Genomic DNA, 17500 nt, shown 5'->3' with positions numbered 1-17500 from the left:
AATGCCTGTTGGGGAAACACAGAGAGAGAGAGAGAGAAACCCAATTAATCCCGGGCAACCGGCCTCATCGAACACAACTCACACCCAACTCAACCCGGAGTCCCCCCAATATCACTCTCCTCTGTATCTAACCCCGTGCTGTACCTGTCCTGGGAGTGTTTGATGGGGACGGTGTAGAGGGAGCTTTACTCTGTATCTAACCCCGTGCTGTACCTGTCCTGGGAGTGTTTGATGGGGACGGTGTAGAGGGAGCTTTACTCTGTATCTAACCCCGTGCTGTACCTGTCCTGGGAGTGTTTGATGGGGACGGTGTAGAGGGAGCTTTACTCTGTATCTAACCCCGTGCTGTACCTGCCCTGGGAGTGTTTGATGGGGACGGTGTAGAGGGAGCTTTACTCTGTATCTAACCCCATGCTGTACCTGTCCTGGGAGTGTTTGATGGGGACGGTGTAGAGGGAGCTTTACTCTGTATCGAACACCGTGCTGTACCTGTCCTGGGAGTGTTTGATGGGGACAGTGTAGATGGAGCTTTACTCTGTATCTAACCCCGTGCTGTACCTGTCCTGGGAGTGTTTGATGGGGACGGTGTAGAGGGAGCTTTACTCTGTATCCAACCCCGTGCTGTACCTGTCCTGGGAGTGTTTGATGGGGACAGTGTAGAGGGAGCTTTACTCTGTATCTAACCCCGTGCTGTACCTGTCCTGGGAGTGTTTGATGTGGACGGTGTAGAGGGAGCTTTACTCTGTATCTAACCCCGTGTTGTACCTGTCCTGGGAGTGTTTGACGGGGACGGTGTAGAGGGAGCTTTACTCCGTATCTAACCCCGATTTGTGAGCACTTGCCCTTTGATCCACGAGGGGTGGGGAAGGCTGTCCCGGGCGGCTGGGGGACTCACCGATATGCTCCCCACAGGCGTCGCAGTATTCGGCATAAAGGGCCTCGAAGCAGGGGAAGCAGAATGGCTGACCGGCCTTCATGATGTACCGTTGTCCAGCCAGCGAGGCCTCGCACTCGAAGCAGCAGAAGTGCTTCATGTGCCAGTGGTGGCCCTCGGCCACGGTGCACTGGCTGGTGAAGATGATCTGCGGAGAAACAGGGTGTTTTGGGGAACGGGTTGTGTGGAGGACGAGATGGAGAGAGAGAGACAGAGAGAGAGTTAAGACAAGAGCGGCCATCCTCGGGTCGATGTTGGCGGCCGTTGTTTGCTCATCCCTAGGCCTGAGGCCTAGCTTGCCAGGCCCCACCGATGATTCCCCACGCCCCCCCAACTTCCCCACCGAGATATTCAGGGGCCGGGTTTGGGGAATAATCTCGGGTTGCCGAGCGGTTGGCTTGAGAGGGTACCCAAGGCCAGAGGCCTCCCTTCTCCCTTTCCCCAAAGTTGTCGGGCTTCAGGCTTCAGTTCGGGCCTACCGCTCGGGGTCGCTGAGTCAGGGGGACGGAGGCGAGGAGAAATCTTTTTTTTTCCTCTCAGGAGGGTCATGAGTCTTTGAGGGGGGGACTCTCTCTCCCTCCAAAGGCGGTGGGGGGCAGAGTCTTTGAGGTCGAGGTTGGGGGAGGGCTCCTGGTAAGCAAAGGGGGGCGAGAATGTTATCGGGTTGGGGGGGCGGAGGTTGTAATCAGGTCAGCCACGATCGGATTGAACGGGGTGGGGAGCAGGGAAAGGCTCGAGGGGCCGAGTGGCCTTCTCCTGCTCCCAATTCGTATGTCCACAGGATGAAGGGGAAACCCTGAGTCTCTGGATCCTGATGTTGTGGTTGGGGGCGGGGGGAGGGGGGCTTTTCGGAAGGGGCTGTTGCTCGTCAGGCGGGGCTGCGGGGGCTGGCAGGGAGGGGGGGGTGGTGGGGGCTGGTGTGTGGGGTGGCACGCAGAGGCAGATATTCGACTGCAATAGGCTTCACCCACCCCCTTAACCGCCCCCTCCGCCTCACTCACCTCATCGCAGGCCTGGCACCGAGGCTTCAGCTGCTCGGCGTGATGCCTCCCGCAGTAGATCTTCCCGTCCTGGTAGAAGTAGATGAGGTCCAGCAGGAGCTCGCTGCAGGCGGCACAGGTGAAGCACTCCGGGTGCCAGAAGGCGCCGTGGCCCACCCGACTGGCAAACACGGCGAGGTCACCGCATGGGATCTGGCGTCCGCACTGCAAAGGATTGTGGGGGGGGGCGATGGGGTGGGGGGGGTGGTGGGGTGGGGGAGAAGGAGCAGAGAGAGGTCAGTTGGTTTCGTTCGAGAGAGGGCAGGGGCCAAAGGGCAGGCAGAAGGTCGAGGGGGAGGGCAGACTGTCAAGGGGGCGGAGGCGGGGTTGGGTGGCGATGGGTGGAAGGTCAAGGGGAAAGGCAGGGGGGGTCAAGAGGCTGGGCACAAGGCGAAAGGGAGCACAGAATGTCGAGGGGGAGGGCGGACGGTCAAGGAGGTGGGCGGAAGGTCAAGGGGAAATTCAAGGGGAGGGGCGGAAGGTGGAGGGGCGAAGGTCAGAGCGTCAGAGGGGAAGGGGAGAAGGCCAGAGGGAGAGCGGAAGGTCAAGGGTCGTGGCTGGAAAGTCAAGGAGTGAAGGTCGGAGCATCAGAGGGGAGGGCGGAAGGCCAGGGGGAGGGCGGGTCAAGGGTCACGGCTGCAGGGTCAAGGGTACGTTGGAAGGTCAAGGGGGATGGGCAGGAGGTCACGGGGGGAAGGTCAGAGGGTGCAGGAGAGGGTGGGGAGATGGGAGGCGAGGTTGCAAGAGGAGGAGAAACCATTCTAGAGAGTTACCTGCTCACAGATCGCCCCGGTAACAGTCACAGGGAACGGCCGAACGGTCCCGCGGCCCAGATTCTCCCGCTTACGCTGCTGGCTAAATAACTTCAAATCCTTCATCTCCTCCTCATCCAGACTATTACAATACTGAGGCTGTGGGAGACAAACACCGAGCACCCATTAGTCTAAATATAAACCCCTCCCGAACCCCTCGATTAGATTCCAGTCTGTAACTCACTCCCGGGTATCTGTTATTCTGTATATAAACCACCCCGAACCCCTCGATTAGATTCCAGTCTGTAACTCACTCACGGGTATCTGTTATTCCATATATAAACCCCCCGAACCCTTCGATTAGATTCCAGTCTGTAACTCACTCCCGGGTATCTGTTATTCTATATATAAACCCCCCCGAACCCCTCGATTAGATTCCAGTCTGTAACTCACTCCTGGGTATCTGTTATTCTATATATAAACTCCCCCCGAACCCCTCGATTAGATTCCAGTCTGTAACTCACTCACGGGTATCTGTTATTCCATATATAAACCACCCCGAACCCCTCGATTAGATTCCAGTCTGTAACTCACTCCCGGGTATCTGTTATTCCATATATAAACCACCCCGAACCCCTCGATTAGATTCCAGTCTGTAACTCACTCCCGGGTATCTGTTATTCTATATATAAACTCCCCCGAACCCCTCGATTAGATTCCAGTCTGTAACTCACTGCCGGGTATCTGTTATTCTATATATAAACCACCCCGAACCCCTCGATTAGATTCCAGTCTGTAACTCACTCCCGGGTATCTGTTATTCTATAAATAAACCCCCCCGGACCCCTCGATTAGATTCCAGTCTGTAACTCACTCCCGGGTATCTGTTATTCTATATATAAACCCCCCCGAACCCCTCGATTAGATTCCAGTCTGTAACTCACTCCCGGGTATCTGTTATTCTATATATAAACCCCCCCGAACCCCTCGATTAGATTCCAGTCTGTAACTCACTCCCGGGTATCTGTTATTCTATATATAAACCCCCCCGAACCCCTCGATTAGATTCCAGTCTGTAACTCACTCCCGGGTACCTGTTATTCTATATATAAACCCCCCCGAACCCCTCGATTAGATTCCAGTCTGTAACTCACTCCCGGGTATCTGTTATTCTATATATAAACCACCCCGAACCCCTCGATTAGATTCCAGTCTGTAACTCACTCCCGGGTATCTGTTATTCTATATATAAACCCCCCCGAACCCCTCGATTAGATTCCAGTCTGTAACTCACTCCCGGGTATCTGTTATTCTATATATAAACCACCCCGAACCCCTCGATTAGATTCCAGTCTGTAACGCACTCCAGGGTATTTGTTATTCTGTATATAAACCACCCCGAACCCCTCGATTAGATTCCAGTCTGTAACTCACTCCCGGGTATCTGTTATTCTATATATAAACCCTGCTTTATTTCGGGGTGATTGCCCGATGGTGATCTAGTCACTGACCTCACTGTCATGAGGGGGCAATTGCCGGAGGAGTTGTCTGATCCGGTATCTTTCTCCCGGACTGTTTATGTAGGGAATCTTGTCCTCTGGAATACAGCTGAAGTATTGGTAAACCTGCAACGGAAACAGGTCAACGTCATTTTGATCTGCATGAAGGCTTCTGGCTAACTCATGGAACCACCAACACGCTGCTCAGTCCCACACAACCAAACCACCTACCTCCCTGTCACAGTCTGTCTCCTACCAACCCTAGCAGCGTGGCCCCATCATCGCTCTACCCAACCCCACCTGACGTTCAATGGGCATTACCATCGCTGAATCCCCCACTATCGACATCCTGGGGGTTACCATTGACCAGAAACTGAACTGGACCCAGCCATATAAATACTGTGGCTACAAGAGCAGGTCAGAGGCTGGGAATCCTGCGGAGAGTAAATCACCTCCTGACTCCCCCCAGAGCCTGTCCACCATCGACAAGGCACAAGTCAGGAGTGTGATGGGATACTCCCCACTTGCCTGGATGAGTGCGGCTCCCACCAACACTCAAGAAGCTCGACACCGTCCAGGGCAAAGCAGCCCCCGCTCGATGGGCACCCCATCCACAAACATTCACTCCCTCCACCACCGACGCACAGGGGCAGCAGTGTGTGTGTACCATCGACAAGATGCACTGCAGCAACTCGCCAAGGCTCCTTCGACAGCGCCGTCCAAACCCACCACCTCTACCGCCTAGAAGGACAAGGGCAGCAGACACATGGGGAACACCACCACCTGCAAGTTCCCCCTCCGAGCCCCACTCACCATCCCGACTTGGAAATATATCGGCCGTTCCTTCACTGTCGCTGGGTCAAAATCCTGGGACTCCCTCCCTAACAGCATGGTGGGTGTACCTACACCACACGGGGACTGCAGCGGCTCAAGAAGGTGGCTCACCCCCACCTTCTCAAGGGGGCAATTAGGGATGGGCAATAAATGCTGGGCCTGGCCAGTGACCCACACATCCCGTGAACTAATTTAAACAGAACACAACTTTATTGAAAGGTAACTTCGCTCGGGCCATTTCAGGGACACTGTCCCTTTAAGACAGTGATCGGCGAGGGTGAAATTCAGCAAGACATTCATCATATGTCAAGCCAACTGGACAAATAGTTGTGAACCTCATTAATTACATTCCTTAATGGCCGATCCCAGTGTACAGGATTGGTAACAAGAACTGAACAATTCTGATTGAAAATACAATCGGGCAGAGCTTAAAGAGGGTGAAATCAGTCCCTACTCTCAGCCTGCTAGGATACATCAGGGCCATCCCCCTGAGAGAGAGAGAGAGACACCAGTCAGTGTACAGATATCTCCCTGAGAGAGAGAGGGGACTGAGAGACACCAGTCAGTGTACAGATATATCCCTGAGAGAGAGAGGGGACTGAGAGACACCAGTCAGTGTACAGATATCTCCCTGAGAGAGAGAGGGGACTGAGAGACACCAGTCAGTGTACAGATATCTCCCTGAGAGAGAGGGGACTGAGAGACACCAGTCAGTGTACAGATATCCCCCTGAGAGAGAGAGAGGGGACTGAGAGACACCAGTCAGTGTACAGATATCTCCCTGAGAGAGAGGGGACTGAGAGACACCAGTCAGTGTACAGATATCTCCCTGAGAGAGAGAGAGGGGACTGAGAGACACCAGTCAGTGTACAGATATCTCCCTGAGAGTGAGGGGACTGAGAGACACCAGTCAGTGTACAGATATCTCCCTGAGAGAGAGAGGGACTGAGAGACACCAGTCAGTGTACAGATATCTCCCTGAGAGAGAGAGAGAGGACTGAGAGACACCAATCAGTGTACAGATATCTCCCTGAGAGAGAGGGGACTGAGAGACACCAGTCAGTGTACAGATATCTCCCTGAGAGAGAGAAGGGACTGAGAGACACCAGTCAGTGTACAGATATCTCCCTGAGAGAGGGGGGACTGAGAGACACCAGTCAGGGTACAGATATCTCCCTGAGAGAGAGGGGACTGAGAGACACCAGTCAGTGTACAGATATCTCCCTGAGAGAGGGGACTGAGAGACACCAGTCAGTGTACAGATATCCCCCTGAGAGAGAGAGAGGGGACTGAGAGACACCAGTCAGTGTACAGATATCTCCCTGAGAGAGAGGGGACTGAGAGACACCAGTCAGTGTACAGATATCCCCCTGAGAGAGAGAGAGGGGACTGAGAGACACCAGTCAGTGTACAGATATCTCCCTGAGAGAGAGGGGACTGAGAGACACCAGTCAGTGTACAGATATCTCCCTGAGAGAGAGGGGACTGAGAGACACCAGTCAGTGTACAGATATCTCCCTGAGAGAGGGGACTGAGAGACACCAGTCAATGTACAGATATCTCCCTGAGAGAGAGAGGGGACTGAGAGACACCAGTCAGTGTACAGATATCTCCCTGAGAGAGGGGGGACTGAGAGACACCAGTCAGTGTACAGATATCTCCCTGAGAGAGAGGGGAGAGAGAGACACCAGTCAGTGTACAGATATCTCCCTGAGAGAGAGAGGGGGGACTGAGAGACACCAGTCAGTGTACAGATATCTCCCTGAGAGAGAGAGGGACTGAGAGACACCAGTCAGTGTACAGATATCTCCCTGAGAGAGAGGGGATTGAGAGACACCAGTCAGTGTACAGATATCTCCCTGAGAGAGAGAGGGGACTGAGAGACACCAGTCAGTGTACAGATATCTCCATGAGAGAGAGGGACTGAGAGACACCAGTCAGTGTACAGATATCTCCCTGAGAGAGAGAGGGGACTGAGAGACACCAGTCAGTGTACAGATATCTCCCTGAGAGAGAGAGAGAGACTGAGAGACACCAGTCAGTGTACAGATATCTCCCTGAGAGAGAGGGACTGAGAGACACCAGTCAGTGTACAGATATCTCCCTGAGAGAGAGGGGACTGAGAGACACCAGTCAGTGTACAGATATCTCCCTGAGAGAGAGAGGACTGAGAGACACCAGTCAGTGTACAGATATCTCCCTGAGAGAGAGAGGGACTGAGAGACACCAGTCAATGTACAGATATCTCCCTGAGAGAGAGAGGACTGAGAGACACCAGTCAGTGTACAGATATCTCCCTGAGAGAGAGAGGGGGGACTGAGAGACACCAGTCAGTGTACAGATATCTCCCTGAGAGAGAGAGGGACTGAGAGACACCAGTCAGTGTACAGATATCTCCCTGAGAGAGAGAGGGGGGACTGAGAGACACCAGTCAGTGTACAGATATCTCCCTGAGAGAGAGAGGGGACTGAGAGACACCAGTCAGTGCACAGATATCTCCCTGAGAGAGAGAGGGACTGAGAGACACCAGTCAGTGTACAGATATCTCCCTGAGAGAGAGAGGACTGAGAGACACCAGTCAGTGTACAGATATCTCCCTGAGAGAGAGAGGACTGAGAGACACCAGTCACTGTACAGATATCTCCCTGAGAGCGAGAGGGGACTGAGAGACACCAGTCAGTGTACAGATATCTCCCTGAGAGAGAGAGGACTGAGAGACACCAGTCAGTGTACAGATATCTCCCTGAGAGAGAGAGAGGGGACTGAGAGACACCAGTCAGTGTACAGATATCTCCCTGAGAGAGAGAGGGGACTGAGAGACACCAGTCAGTGTACAGATATCTCCCTGAGAGAGAGGGGATTGAGAGACACCAGTCAGTGTACAGATATCTCCCTGAGAGAGAGAGGGGACTGAGAGACACCAGTCAGTGTACAGATATCTCCATGAGAGAGAGGGACTGAGAGACACCAGTCAGTGTACAGATATCTCCCTGAGAGAGAGAGGGGACTGAGAGACACCAGTCAGTGTACAGATATCTCCCTGAGAGAGAGAGAGAGACTGAGAGACACCAGTCAGTGTACAGATATCTCCCTGAGAGAGAGGGACTGAGAGACACCAGTCAGTGTACAGATATCTCCCTGAGAGAGAGGGGACTGAGAGACACCAGTCAGTGTACAGATATCTCCCTGAGAGAGAGAGGACTGAGAGACACCAGTCAGTGTACAGATATCTCCCTGAGAGAGAGAGGGACTGAGAGACACCAGTCAATGTACAGATATCTCCCTGAGAGAGAGAGGACTGAGAGACACCAGTCAGTGTACAGATATCTCCCTGAGAGAGAGAGGGGGGACTGAGAGACACCAGTCAGTGTACAGATATCTCCCTGAGAGAGAGAGGGACTGAGAGACACCAGTCAGTGTACAGATATCTCCCTGAGAGAGAGAGGGGGGACTGAGAGACACCAGTCAGTGTACAGATATCTCCCTGAGAGAGAGAGGGGACTGAGAGACACCAGTCAGTGCACAGATATCTCCCTGAGAGAGAGAGGGACTGAGAGACACCAGTCAGTGTACAGATATCTCCCTGAGAGAGAGAGGACTGAGAGACACCAGTCAGTGTACAGATATCTCCCTGAGAGAGAGAGGACTGAGAGACACCAGTCACTGTACAGATATCTCCCTGAGAGCGAGAGGGGACTGAGAGACACCAGTCAGTGTACAGATATCTCCCTGAGAGAGAGAGGACTGAGAGACACCAGTCAGTGTACAGATATCTCCCTGAGAGAGAGAGAGGGGACTGAGAGACACCAGTCAGTGTACAGATATCTCCCTGAGAGAGAGAGGGGACTGAGAGACACCAGTCAGTGTACAGATATCTCCCTGAGAGAGAGAGGGGACTGAGAGACACCAGTCAGTGTACAGATATCTCCCTGAGAGAGAGAGAGGGGACTGAGAGACACCAGTCAGTGTACAGATATCTCCCTGAGAGTGAGGGGACTGAGAGACACCAGTCAGTGTACAGATATCTCCCTGAGAGAGAGAGGGACTGAGAGACACCAGTCAGTGTACAGATATCTCCCTGAGAGAGAGAGAGAGGACTGAGAGACACCAATCAGTGTACAGATATCTCCCTGAGAGAGAGAGAGGGGACTGAGAGACACCAGTCAGTGTACAGATATCTCCCTGAGAGAGAGAGGGGGGAGTGAGAGACACCAGTCAGTGTACAGATATCTCCCTGAGAGAGAGAGGGGGGAGTGAGAGAGATACCAGTCAATGAACAGTTAAAATTCAGGCACTTTGCACCTGGTGTGAACAGGAGTCAAGCATCTTGCCAATTTACAGTCTGAAATGTGGGTTTTCCACTTCATTTTTGTGTTCTGCGCCCCTCCCTCTGTCTGCGTTGTTTATTAGAGGCCGCGTTTGTTTAAACACGGGTGATCTCACTGCTTCCCACCTTGTGAAGCCAGCCAGCTCCCCTCCCCCTTCCCACCAGAGCCTCGGCACTAGCTCCAGGCTTGGCCTTTCGATCGGCCTAGCTGTATCTAGGCCGTCGCCATGGGGACGGGCCTCCAACGAGCCAGACAGACTCGTTGTTCGAGCAGCCTCTGGGCCCCCGGCCAGCTGGCTCGGCGCCCGGGGAAGGTGGGAGGCCTCAAGGCCTGGCCTCGGCCTGACAGCAGGGCGCCAACGGCGGGCCCGCTTTCGGCCTGGTTCGAGGGCCTGCAGCCTCGGCCTCCGTACCGGGCCGGCGATAAGCCCTGAATGGCCAGCCGACAATCCCAGGCAATGCCCCCCACCTTCCTACGCAAAGCACAATTTAATAAGAAGCCTCCATTTCAAGGGGAAGGCCTTGTCGTCAGGCTTCAGGGTGAAACATTCAGCCAAGCGGGAACTTTCTGACCTTCCCTCGCCAACCTCGAAGAAAACAGATACGGAGTAAAGCTCCCTCTGCACCGTCCCCCATCAAACACTCCCAGGACAGGTACAGCACGGGGTTAGATACAGAGTAAAGCTCCCTCTACACTGTCCCCATCAAACACTCCCAGGACAGGTACAGCACGGGGTTAGATACAGAGTAAAGCTCCCTCTACACCGTCCCCATCAAACACTCCCAGGGCAGGTACAGCACGGGGTTAGATACAGAGTAAAGCTCCCTCTACACCATCCCCATCAAACACTCCCAGGACAGGTACAGCACGGGGTTAGATACAGAGTAAAGCTCCCTCTACACCGTCCCCATCAAACACTCCCAGTGCAGGTACAGCACGGGGTTAGATACAGAGTAAAGCTCCCTCTACACCGTCCCCATCAAACACTCCCAGGACAGGTACAGCACGGGGTTAGATACAGAGTAAAGCTCCCTCTACACCGTCCCCATCAAACACTCCCAGGACAGGTACAGCACGGGGTTAGATACAGAGTAAAGCTCCCTCTACCCTAGAAGCGTAAATCGGACAGAATCTGACCCGAGCCTCACGTGGAGATTTTAGGGACAGGCGACCAAAAGCTCGGTCAAAGGGGTCGATATTCAGGAGCACCTTAAAGGAGGAGAGAGAGAGAGAGAGAGAACGAGGGAGAGAGAGAGAGGTGGAGAGGTTTAGGGAGGGAATTCCAGAGCTCAGGGCACCGCCCCAGGCAGCTGAAGCCAATGGCGGAGCGATGGGAATCGGGGGATGTCCGAGAGGCCGGAATTGGAGGAGTTCAGAGATCTCGGAGGGGTTGGGCGACCGGGACTTGATGTCAGTCGTGTGAGCGAGGCTGACAGGCAGGAGGGGACGTGAAATGGTGGGGGCGGCAGACGCGGAACCCAACCAGGGCCCACTTCCGCTGGCGGGATCTTGCTGTGCTCCAGATGGTGACCTGGCGGGGGTCACGGGTGGGTGGAGCGTGCTGGGACGTCTCCAGTTGTCGGGGGAGGAGGGGGACAGGTGGGGGGGAAGTGAGGGTGGGGGTGTAGAACCTCCGGGGATTGGTTGGAGGTTGCTTTGGGGGGGACGAGGGGAGGCGAGCGATACCTGATCGGGCTTCAGTCCGGGTGGAACCCAGGCGTACTCCTCCAGCGCGCAGCCCGAGTCGTCGTCCGAGATGGAGAAACGGTGGAAGGTGCTGACCATCTTGTAGACCACGCTCTCGAGCTCAGAGGGCAGGGCTTTGATGGCGTGTTCCTCCCGGGGGCACTTACACAGGAGACAGATCTTCCTGCAGGGACAGACACAGAGAGAGAGAGTGAGAGAGATAGGCGTCAATTCGTGGCCACCGCCGTTTGCCCACTTGGATAACCTCTCCACCAAGCGCTCACTCGTCACGGGGTTTTCAACCATCCCCCCTCCCCCGCCGCTATCCCCACCCCCCCCCCCACTACCCCATCCCCACCCCCCACCCCCACCCCCCACCCCCCCCCAACCCACACCGGCCCCCAGGGACGCTCACTAGAGCGTCAGTCAGACATCAGGAGTATTAGGGACAAGTGACTGAAAGGGTCAAAGAGGTCGGCTTAAAGGAGGGGGAGAGAGAGAGAGAGAGAGAGAGAGAGAGAGAGAGACAGACAGAGAGACAGAGACAGACAGAGAGAGAGAGACAGACAGAGAGAGACAGACAGAGAGACAGAGACAGACAGAGAGAGAGAGACAGACAGAGAGAGACAGACAGAGAGACAGAGAGAGAGAGAGACAGAGAGAGAGAGAGACAGAGAGAGAGACAGACAGAGAGAGAGAGAGACAGAGAGAGAGAGAGACAGAGAGAGAGACAGAGAGAGAGACAGAGAGAGAGAGAGAGGGAGGTGGAGAGGTTGAGGGAGGGAATTCCAGAGCTCAGGGCCCCCCAGGCAGCTGAAGGCACGGCCGCCAATGGCGGAGCGATGGGAATCGGGGGATGCTCGAGAGGCCGGAATTGGAGGAGCGCAGAGATCTCGGAGGGTTGTAGGAGGTTACAGAGATAGGGAGGGGTGTAGGGGGCTGGAGTAGGTTACAGAGATAGGGAGGGTGTAGGGGCTGGAGGAGGTTACAGAGATAGGGAGGGTTGTAGGGGGCTGGAGTAGGTTACAGAGATAGGGAGGGTGTAGGGGCTGGAGGAGGTTACAGAGATAGGGAGGGGTGTAGGGGCTGGAGGAGGTTACAGAGATAGGGAGGGTTGTAGGGGGCTGGAGGAGGTTACAGAGATAGGGAGGGTTGTAGGGGGCTGGAGGAGGTTACAGAGATAGGGAGGGGTGTAGGGGCTGGAGGAGGTTACAGAGATAGGGAGGGTTGTAGAGGCTGGAGGAGGTTACAGAGATAGGGAGGGTTGTAGGGGCCGGAGGAGGTTACAGAAATAGGGAGGGTTGTAGTGGCTGGAGGAGGTTACAGAGATAGGGAGGGTTGGAGGGGCTGGAGAAGGTTACAGAGATAGGGAGGGTTGTAGGAGCTGGAGGAGGTTACAGAGATAGGGAGGGTTGTAGGGGCTGGAGGAGGTTACAGAGATAGGGAGGGTTGTAGGGACTGGAGGAGGTTACAGAGATAGGGAGGGACGTAGGGACTGGAGGAGGTTACAGAGATAGGGAGGGGCGTAGGGACTGGAGGAGGTTACAGAGATAGGGAGGGGTGTAGGGGCTGGAGGTGGTTACAGAGATAGGGAGGGGTGTAGGGGCAGGAGGAGGTTACAGAGATAGGGAGGGTTGGAGGGGCTGGAGGAGGTTACAGAGATAGGGAGGGGTGTAGGGGCCTGAAGACGGAGAGCTGGAGAGATGGGGGTAATACAGGGAGAGGGAGAGAGAGTGGGGGGAATGACACATGTCGGGGGCAGTGCAGGGAGAGAGAGATGGTGGGTGCGAGTGAGAGGAGAGGGAGGGGTTGGGGAGATTGCAGATATCGAGCGATGGGGTTCAGGGTGCGCTCTCTGAGCCGGGTATTGGGGTGGGGTAGAGGGGGTGTTCAGTGCGCTCCCCACAATGGGGTGACAGCACGGTCTGATCGGAGGAATGCAGGAGACTGGGTTCGAAGGGGGATCTGGGTACATGTAAGGCTCTCTCTTGGATGCAGAGGGTGCAGTGTGTTTGGGCAGGTTTATAGGTGTACAACACCCTGATGACTCCAGCAAGAAAACGGAAGGGCAGATATTTCACCTCTGAATCACAGCAACACCCTGGGGGTGGCTGACAGTGAACTCATCTACTGACAGGAATGCTCATTATATCTCTTATACTGACTGGCTCCGCAGTCTCTCTCTCTCTCAGGGAGATATCTGTACACTGACTGGTGTCTCTCAGTCCCCTCTCTCTCTCTCAGGGAGATATCTGTACACTGACTGGTGTCTCTCAGTCCCCTCTCTCTCTCTCAGGGAGATATCTGTACACTGACTGGTGTCTCTCAGTCCCCTCTCTCTCTCTCAGGGAGATATCTGTACACTGACTGGTGTCTCTCAGTCCCCTCTCTCTCTCTCAGGGAGATATCTGTACACTGACTGGTGTCTCTCAGTCCCCTCTCTCTCAGGGAGATATCTGTACACTGACTGGTGTCTCTCAGTCCCCTCTCTCTCTCAGGGAGATATCTGTACACTGACTGGTGTCTCTCAGTCCCCTCTCTCTCTCAGGGAGATATCTGTACACTGACTGGTGTCTCTCAGTCCCCTCTCTCTCAGGGAGATATCTGTACACTGACTGGTGTCTCTCAGTCCCCTCTCTCTCTCAGGGAGATATCTGTACACTGACTGGTGTCTCTCAGTCCCCTCTCTCTCTCTCAGGGAGATATCTGTACACTGGCTGGTGTCTCTCAGTCCCCTCTCTCTCTCTCTCAGGGAGATATCTGTACACTGACTGGTGTCTCTCAGTCCCCTCTCTCTCTCTCAGGGAGATATCTGTACACTGACTGGTGTCTCTCAGTCCCCTCTCTCTCTCTCAGGGAGATATCTGTACACTGACTGGTGTCTCTCAGTCCCCTCTCTCTCTCAGGGAGATATCTGTACACTGTCCGGTGTCTCTCAGTCTCTCTCTCTCTTTCAGGGAGATATCTGTACACTGACTGGTGTCTCTCAGTCTCTCTCTCTCTCAGGGAGATATCTGTACACTGACTGGTGTCTCTCAGTCCCCTCTCTCTCACTGGTGGATTTTGATATGTGTATGGTTTTGTGAAGGTGAGGTGTTATAGGTGCTAAGGTGCATACATACCTCCAGCCATGAGCTATATATCCTGGGCACTGCTCTGCACAGATGTGACATGGTCTTCCCCTGTCTATAGCCTCCAAATCAGACAGCTGCAACAACCAGGAAACCTATATCAGCAACCTTCACAGCTGTAAGCTCCCAAACTGCCCCCAACCCATCCTGTCCAATGCTGAACCCCCACCAGGCCAGCGAGATGTAATGCAAACTGGGTGCTGTCATCAGCCTCACTATCCCTGACCCAACCCCAGGCTCATTGCCCCCTTGAGAAGGTGGGGGGTGAGCTGCCTTCTTGAGCCGCTGCAGTCCCCGTGTGGTGTAGGTACACCCACTGCACTGTTAGGGAGGGAGTTCCAGGATTTTGTCCCTGTGGTGTAGGTACACCCACAGCGCTGTTAGGGAGGGAGTTCCAGGATTTTGACCCAGCAACAGTGAAGGAACGGCCGATATATTTCCAAGTCGGGATGGTGAGTGGCTCGGAGGGGAACTTGCAGGTGGTGGGTGTTCCCCATGTGTCTGCTGCCCTTGTCCTTCTAGGTGGTAGAGGTGGTGGGTTTGGGCGGCTCTGTCGAAGGAGCCTTGGCGAGTTGCTGCAGTGCATCTTGTAGATGGTACACACACACTGCTGCCCCTGTGCGTCGGTGGTGGAGGGAGTGAATGTTTGCGGATGGGGTGCCCATCGAGCGGGGGCTGCTTTATCCTGGACGGTGTCGAGCTTCTTGAGTGTTGTGGGAGCTGCACTCATCCAGGCAAGTGGGGAGTATCCCATCACACTCCTGACTTGTGCCTTGTAGATGGTGGACAGGCTTTGGGGAGTCAGGAAGTGAGTGACTCTCCGCAGGATTCCCAGCCTCTGACCTGCTCTTGTAGCCACAGTATTTATCTGGCTAGGTCCAGTTCAGTTTCTGGTCAATGGTAACCCCCAGGATGTTGATAGTGGGGGATTCAGTGATGGTAATGCCATTGAACGTCAAGAGGGGATGGTTGGATTCTCTCTTGTTGGAGATGGTCATTGCCTGGCACTTGTGTGGCGCGAATGTTACCTGCCCTTAAGGGGTGACAACCCCTTTGCTTAGAGGGTTGGCTAGAAGGCACCTATGTGTATTACTGCCCCCAATATTGTTCCCCAATGAATGGTCCAGTATAATCTACCATCATACTCCTGACCATATACTGCCCCCATTACAGCACAGCCTGATCAGAATTGGACAAGGGATGAGGGATTTTGGTTCTGATGGAGATTGGGATGACTCTTGGGAAGCGAGCACGGATATCGGGAAGTCCCGAACAATATTCTCCCCATCTTTCATCCACTCGGGGGTGGTGCCAGAGGATTGGACAATGGCAAACGTCACCCCCTCATTCTAAAAGGGGTCTGAAGGTAAACCCAGCAACCACAGGCCAATCAGCTTAACCCGCCGGTGGTAGAGAAACTTCTAGAAAGAGGAACTGGGGGCAAAGTTAACAGTCGTTTGATCAAATGTGGGTTAGTTAAGGCTTGCTAAGGGCGAATTGTGGCTCACAAACTTGGTTGAGTTTCCCGATGAGGTAACAGGGAGGGTTGACGAGGGTAATGTGGTGGATGCGGTTTACATGGACTTCTGAAAGGTGTTTGATACAGTGCTGCACGACAGGCTTGTGTGAGAAATTATAGCTCAGGGGATAAAGCGGTGGAGGAGGTAGCAACATGGATAGGGAATTGGCTGAGTGACAGGAAACAGGGAGTGGGGGTGAATGGGTGTTTCTCGGGCTGGAGGAAGGTTTGTAGTGGAGTTCCCCAGGGGTCAGTGTTGGGACCCCCTTGCTCTCCCTGACATATATTAATGACCTGGACCTTGGGCACAATTTCAAAATCTGCGGATGATATGAAACTCGGGAGCGTTGTGAACTGTGAGGAGGAGGGTGTCGGAGAGAGTGAGAGAGAGACAGAGGGAGCGGAAATGGTTCCAGGGATGAGGGGACTTCAGTTCCGTGGATGGATTGGAGAAGTTGAGACTGTTCTCCTCGGAGAAGAGAAGGTCGAGAGGAGATTTGATCGAGGGTGTTCAAAATCACGAGGAGGGGGGTCTGGGGACAGAGCGGACGGAGGGAGAAACCGTTCCCATTGGCGGGAGGATCGGGAACCAGAGGGACGCGGGGTTTAAGGCGATCGGCAAAAGCAGCGACGGAGACGCGAGGAGAAACTTTTTCACGCGGCGAGTGGTTAGGATCTGGAAGGCGCTGCCTGAGAGTGTGGGTTAGGCAGGGTCAATCGAGGCTTTCCAAAGGGGAGGGTGGGGAATCGGATCATTATCTGAAGAGGGAGAATGTGCGGGGTGATGGAGAGAGGGCAGGGGAGAGAGGGACTGAGCGAGGTGCTTTTGCAGAGGGGCTAGCACTGACAGGAGGGGCTGAGTGGCCTCCATCAGTGCTGGAACTGGTCTATAACTCTCAGAAATAATTTACCTCTTTACTCCAATAATGAGCAGTGATTGCTCCACTAATTAATCCCACACACCTTGATTGATGACTCAGATCTTTGCCTTGGTCTAACCGCTATTAACACAAAGTTAACCGTAAATCATTGGAAGCTGAGACCAGTTTGCGTGCCTCAGGGACTAGGTGTGCTCAGTGATCCATTTGAGCAGGAAGCAGAGACGGTTTTGAGAATTATGCACTATTCATGCTTACAGGGGGAGAGGAAGATCCCACAACCAGAATTCGTGTTCATTCCTGTATTCTTGCTCGTTGATGTGGTTTGAGGGAGGAGTGTTGTCCCCAATTACACCGAGGTGAACAACCCCACTCCCACAGTGCGGCGCTCCCTCAGCGCTGACCCTCCCACAGTGCGGCGCTCCCTCAGCGCTGACCCTCCGACAGAGCGGCGCTCCCTCAGCACCGACCCTCCGACAGTGCGGCGCTCCCTCAGCACTGACCCTCCGACAGTGCGGCGCTCCCTCAGTGCTGACCCTCCGACAGTGCGGCGCTCCCTCAGCACTGACCCTCCGACAGTGCGGCGCTCCCTCAGTGCTGACCCTCCGACAGTGCGGCGCTCCCTCAGCACTGACCCTCCGACAGTGCGGCGCTCCCTCAGCACTGACCCTCCGACAGTGCGGCGCTCCCTCAGCACTGACCCTCCGACAGTGCGGCGCTCCCTCAGCACTGACCCTCCGACAGTGCGGCACTCCCTCAGCACTGACCCTCCGACAGTGCGGCGCTCCCTCAGCACTGACCCTCCGACAGTGCGGCGCTCCCTCAGCACTGACCCTCCGACAGTGCGGCGCTCCCTCAGCGCTGACCCTCCGACAGTGCGGCGCTCCCTCAGCGCTGAC

At 54.7% G+C, this 17500-nt stretch overlaps 1 protein-coding gene across 2 annotated transcripts in view; it reads right to left on the bottom strand.

Annotated features, from left to right (window-relative positions):
• The window catches only part of LOC144676337 (prickle planar cell polarity protein 3-like), a 42561-nt gene that overhangs the window by 5702 nt on the left and 19359 nt on the right, over positions 1-17500 (bottom strand). For both annotated transcript variants that reach the window (XR_013575309.1, XM_078536784.1), the window contains exons 2-8: positions 14196-14281; positions 11074-11257; positions 4238-4351; positions 2748-2885; positions 1936-2139; positions 896-1082; positions 1-5 (exon numbers count right to left, since the gene is read on the bottom strand). The exon at positions 1-5 is cut by the window's left edge and continues 442 nt beyond it. Coding sequence is in view for 1 of the 2 variants with exons in the window: in XM_078536784.1 (XP_078392910.1) it covers positions 1-5; positions 896-1082; positions 1936-2139; positions 2748-2885; positions 4238-4351; positions 11074-11257; positions 14196-14281 (918 nt within the window). In the remaining variant the exon portion in view is untranslated. The remainder of the gene's footprint in view (positions 6-895; positions 1083-1935; positions 2140-2747; positions 2886-4237; positions 4352-11073; positions 11258-14195; positions 14282-17500) is intronic.

Source organism: Cetorhinus maximus, unplaced genomic scaffold, assembly GCF_964194155.1.
Source record: "Cetorhinus maximus unplaced genomic scaffold, sCetMax3.hap1.1 HAP1_SCAFFOLD_1519, whole genome shotgun sequence".
Lineage (NCBI taxonomy): Eukaryota > Metazoa > Chordata > Chondrichthyes > Lamniformes > Cetorhinidae > Cetorhinus > Cetorhinus maximus.
Note: the sequence above shows the minus strand (reverse complement) of the source record. Positions and strands in the feature narration are given on the sequence as shown.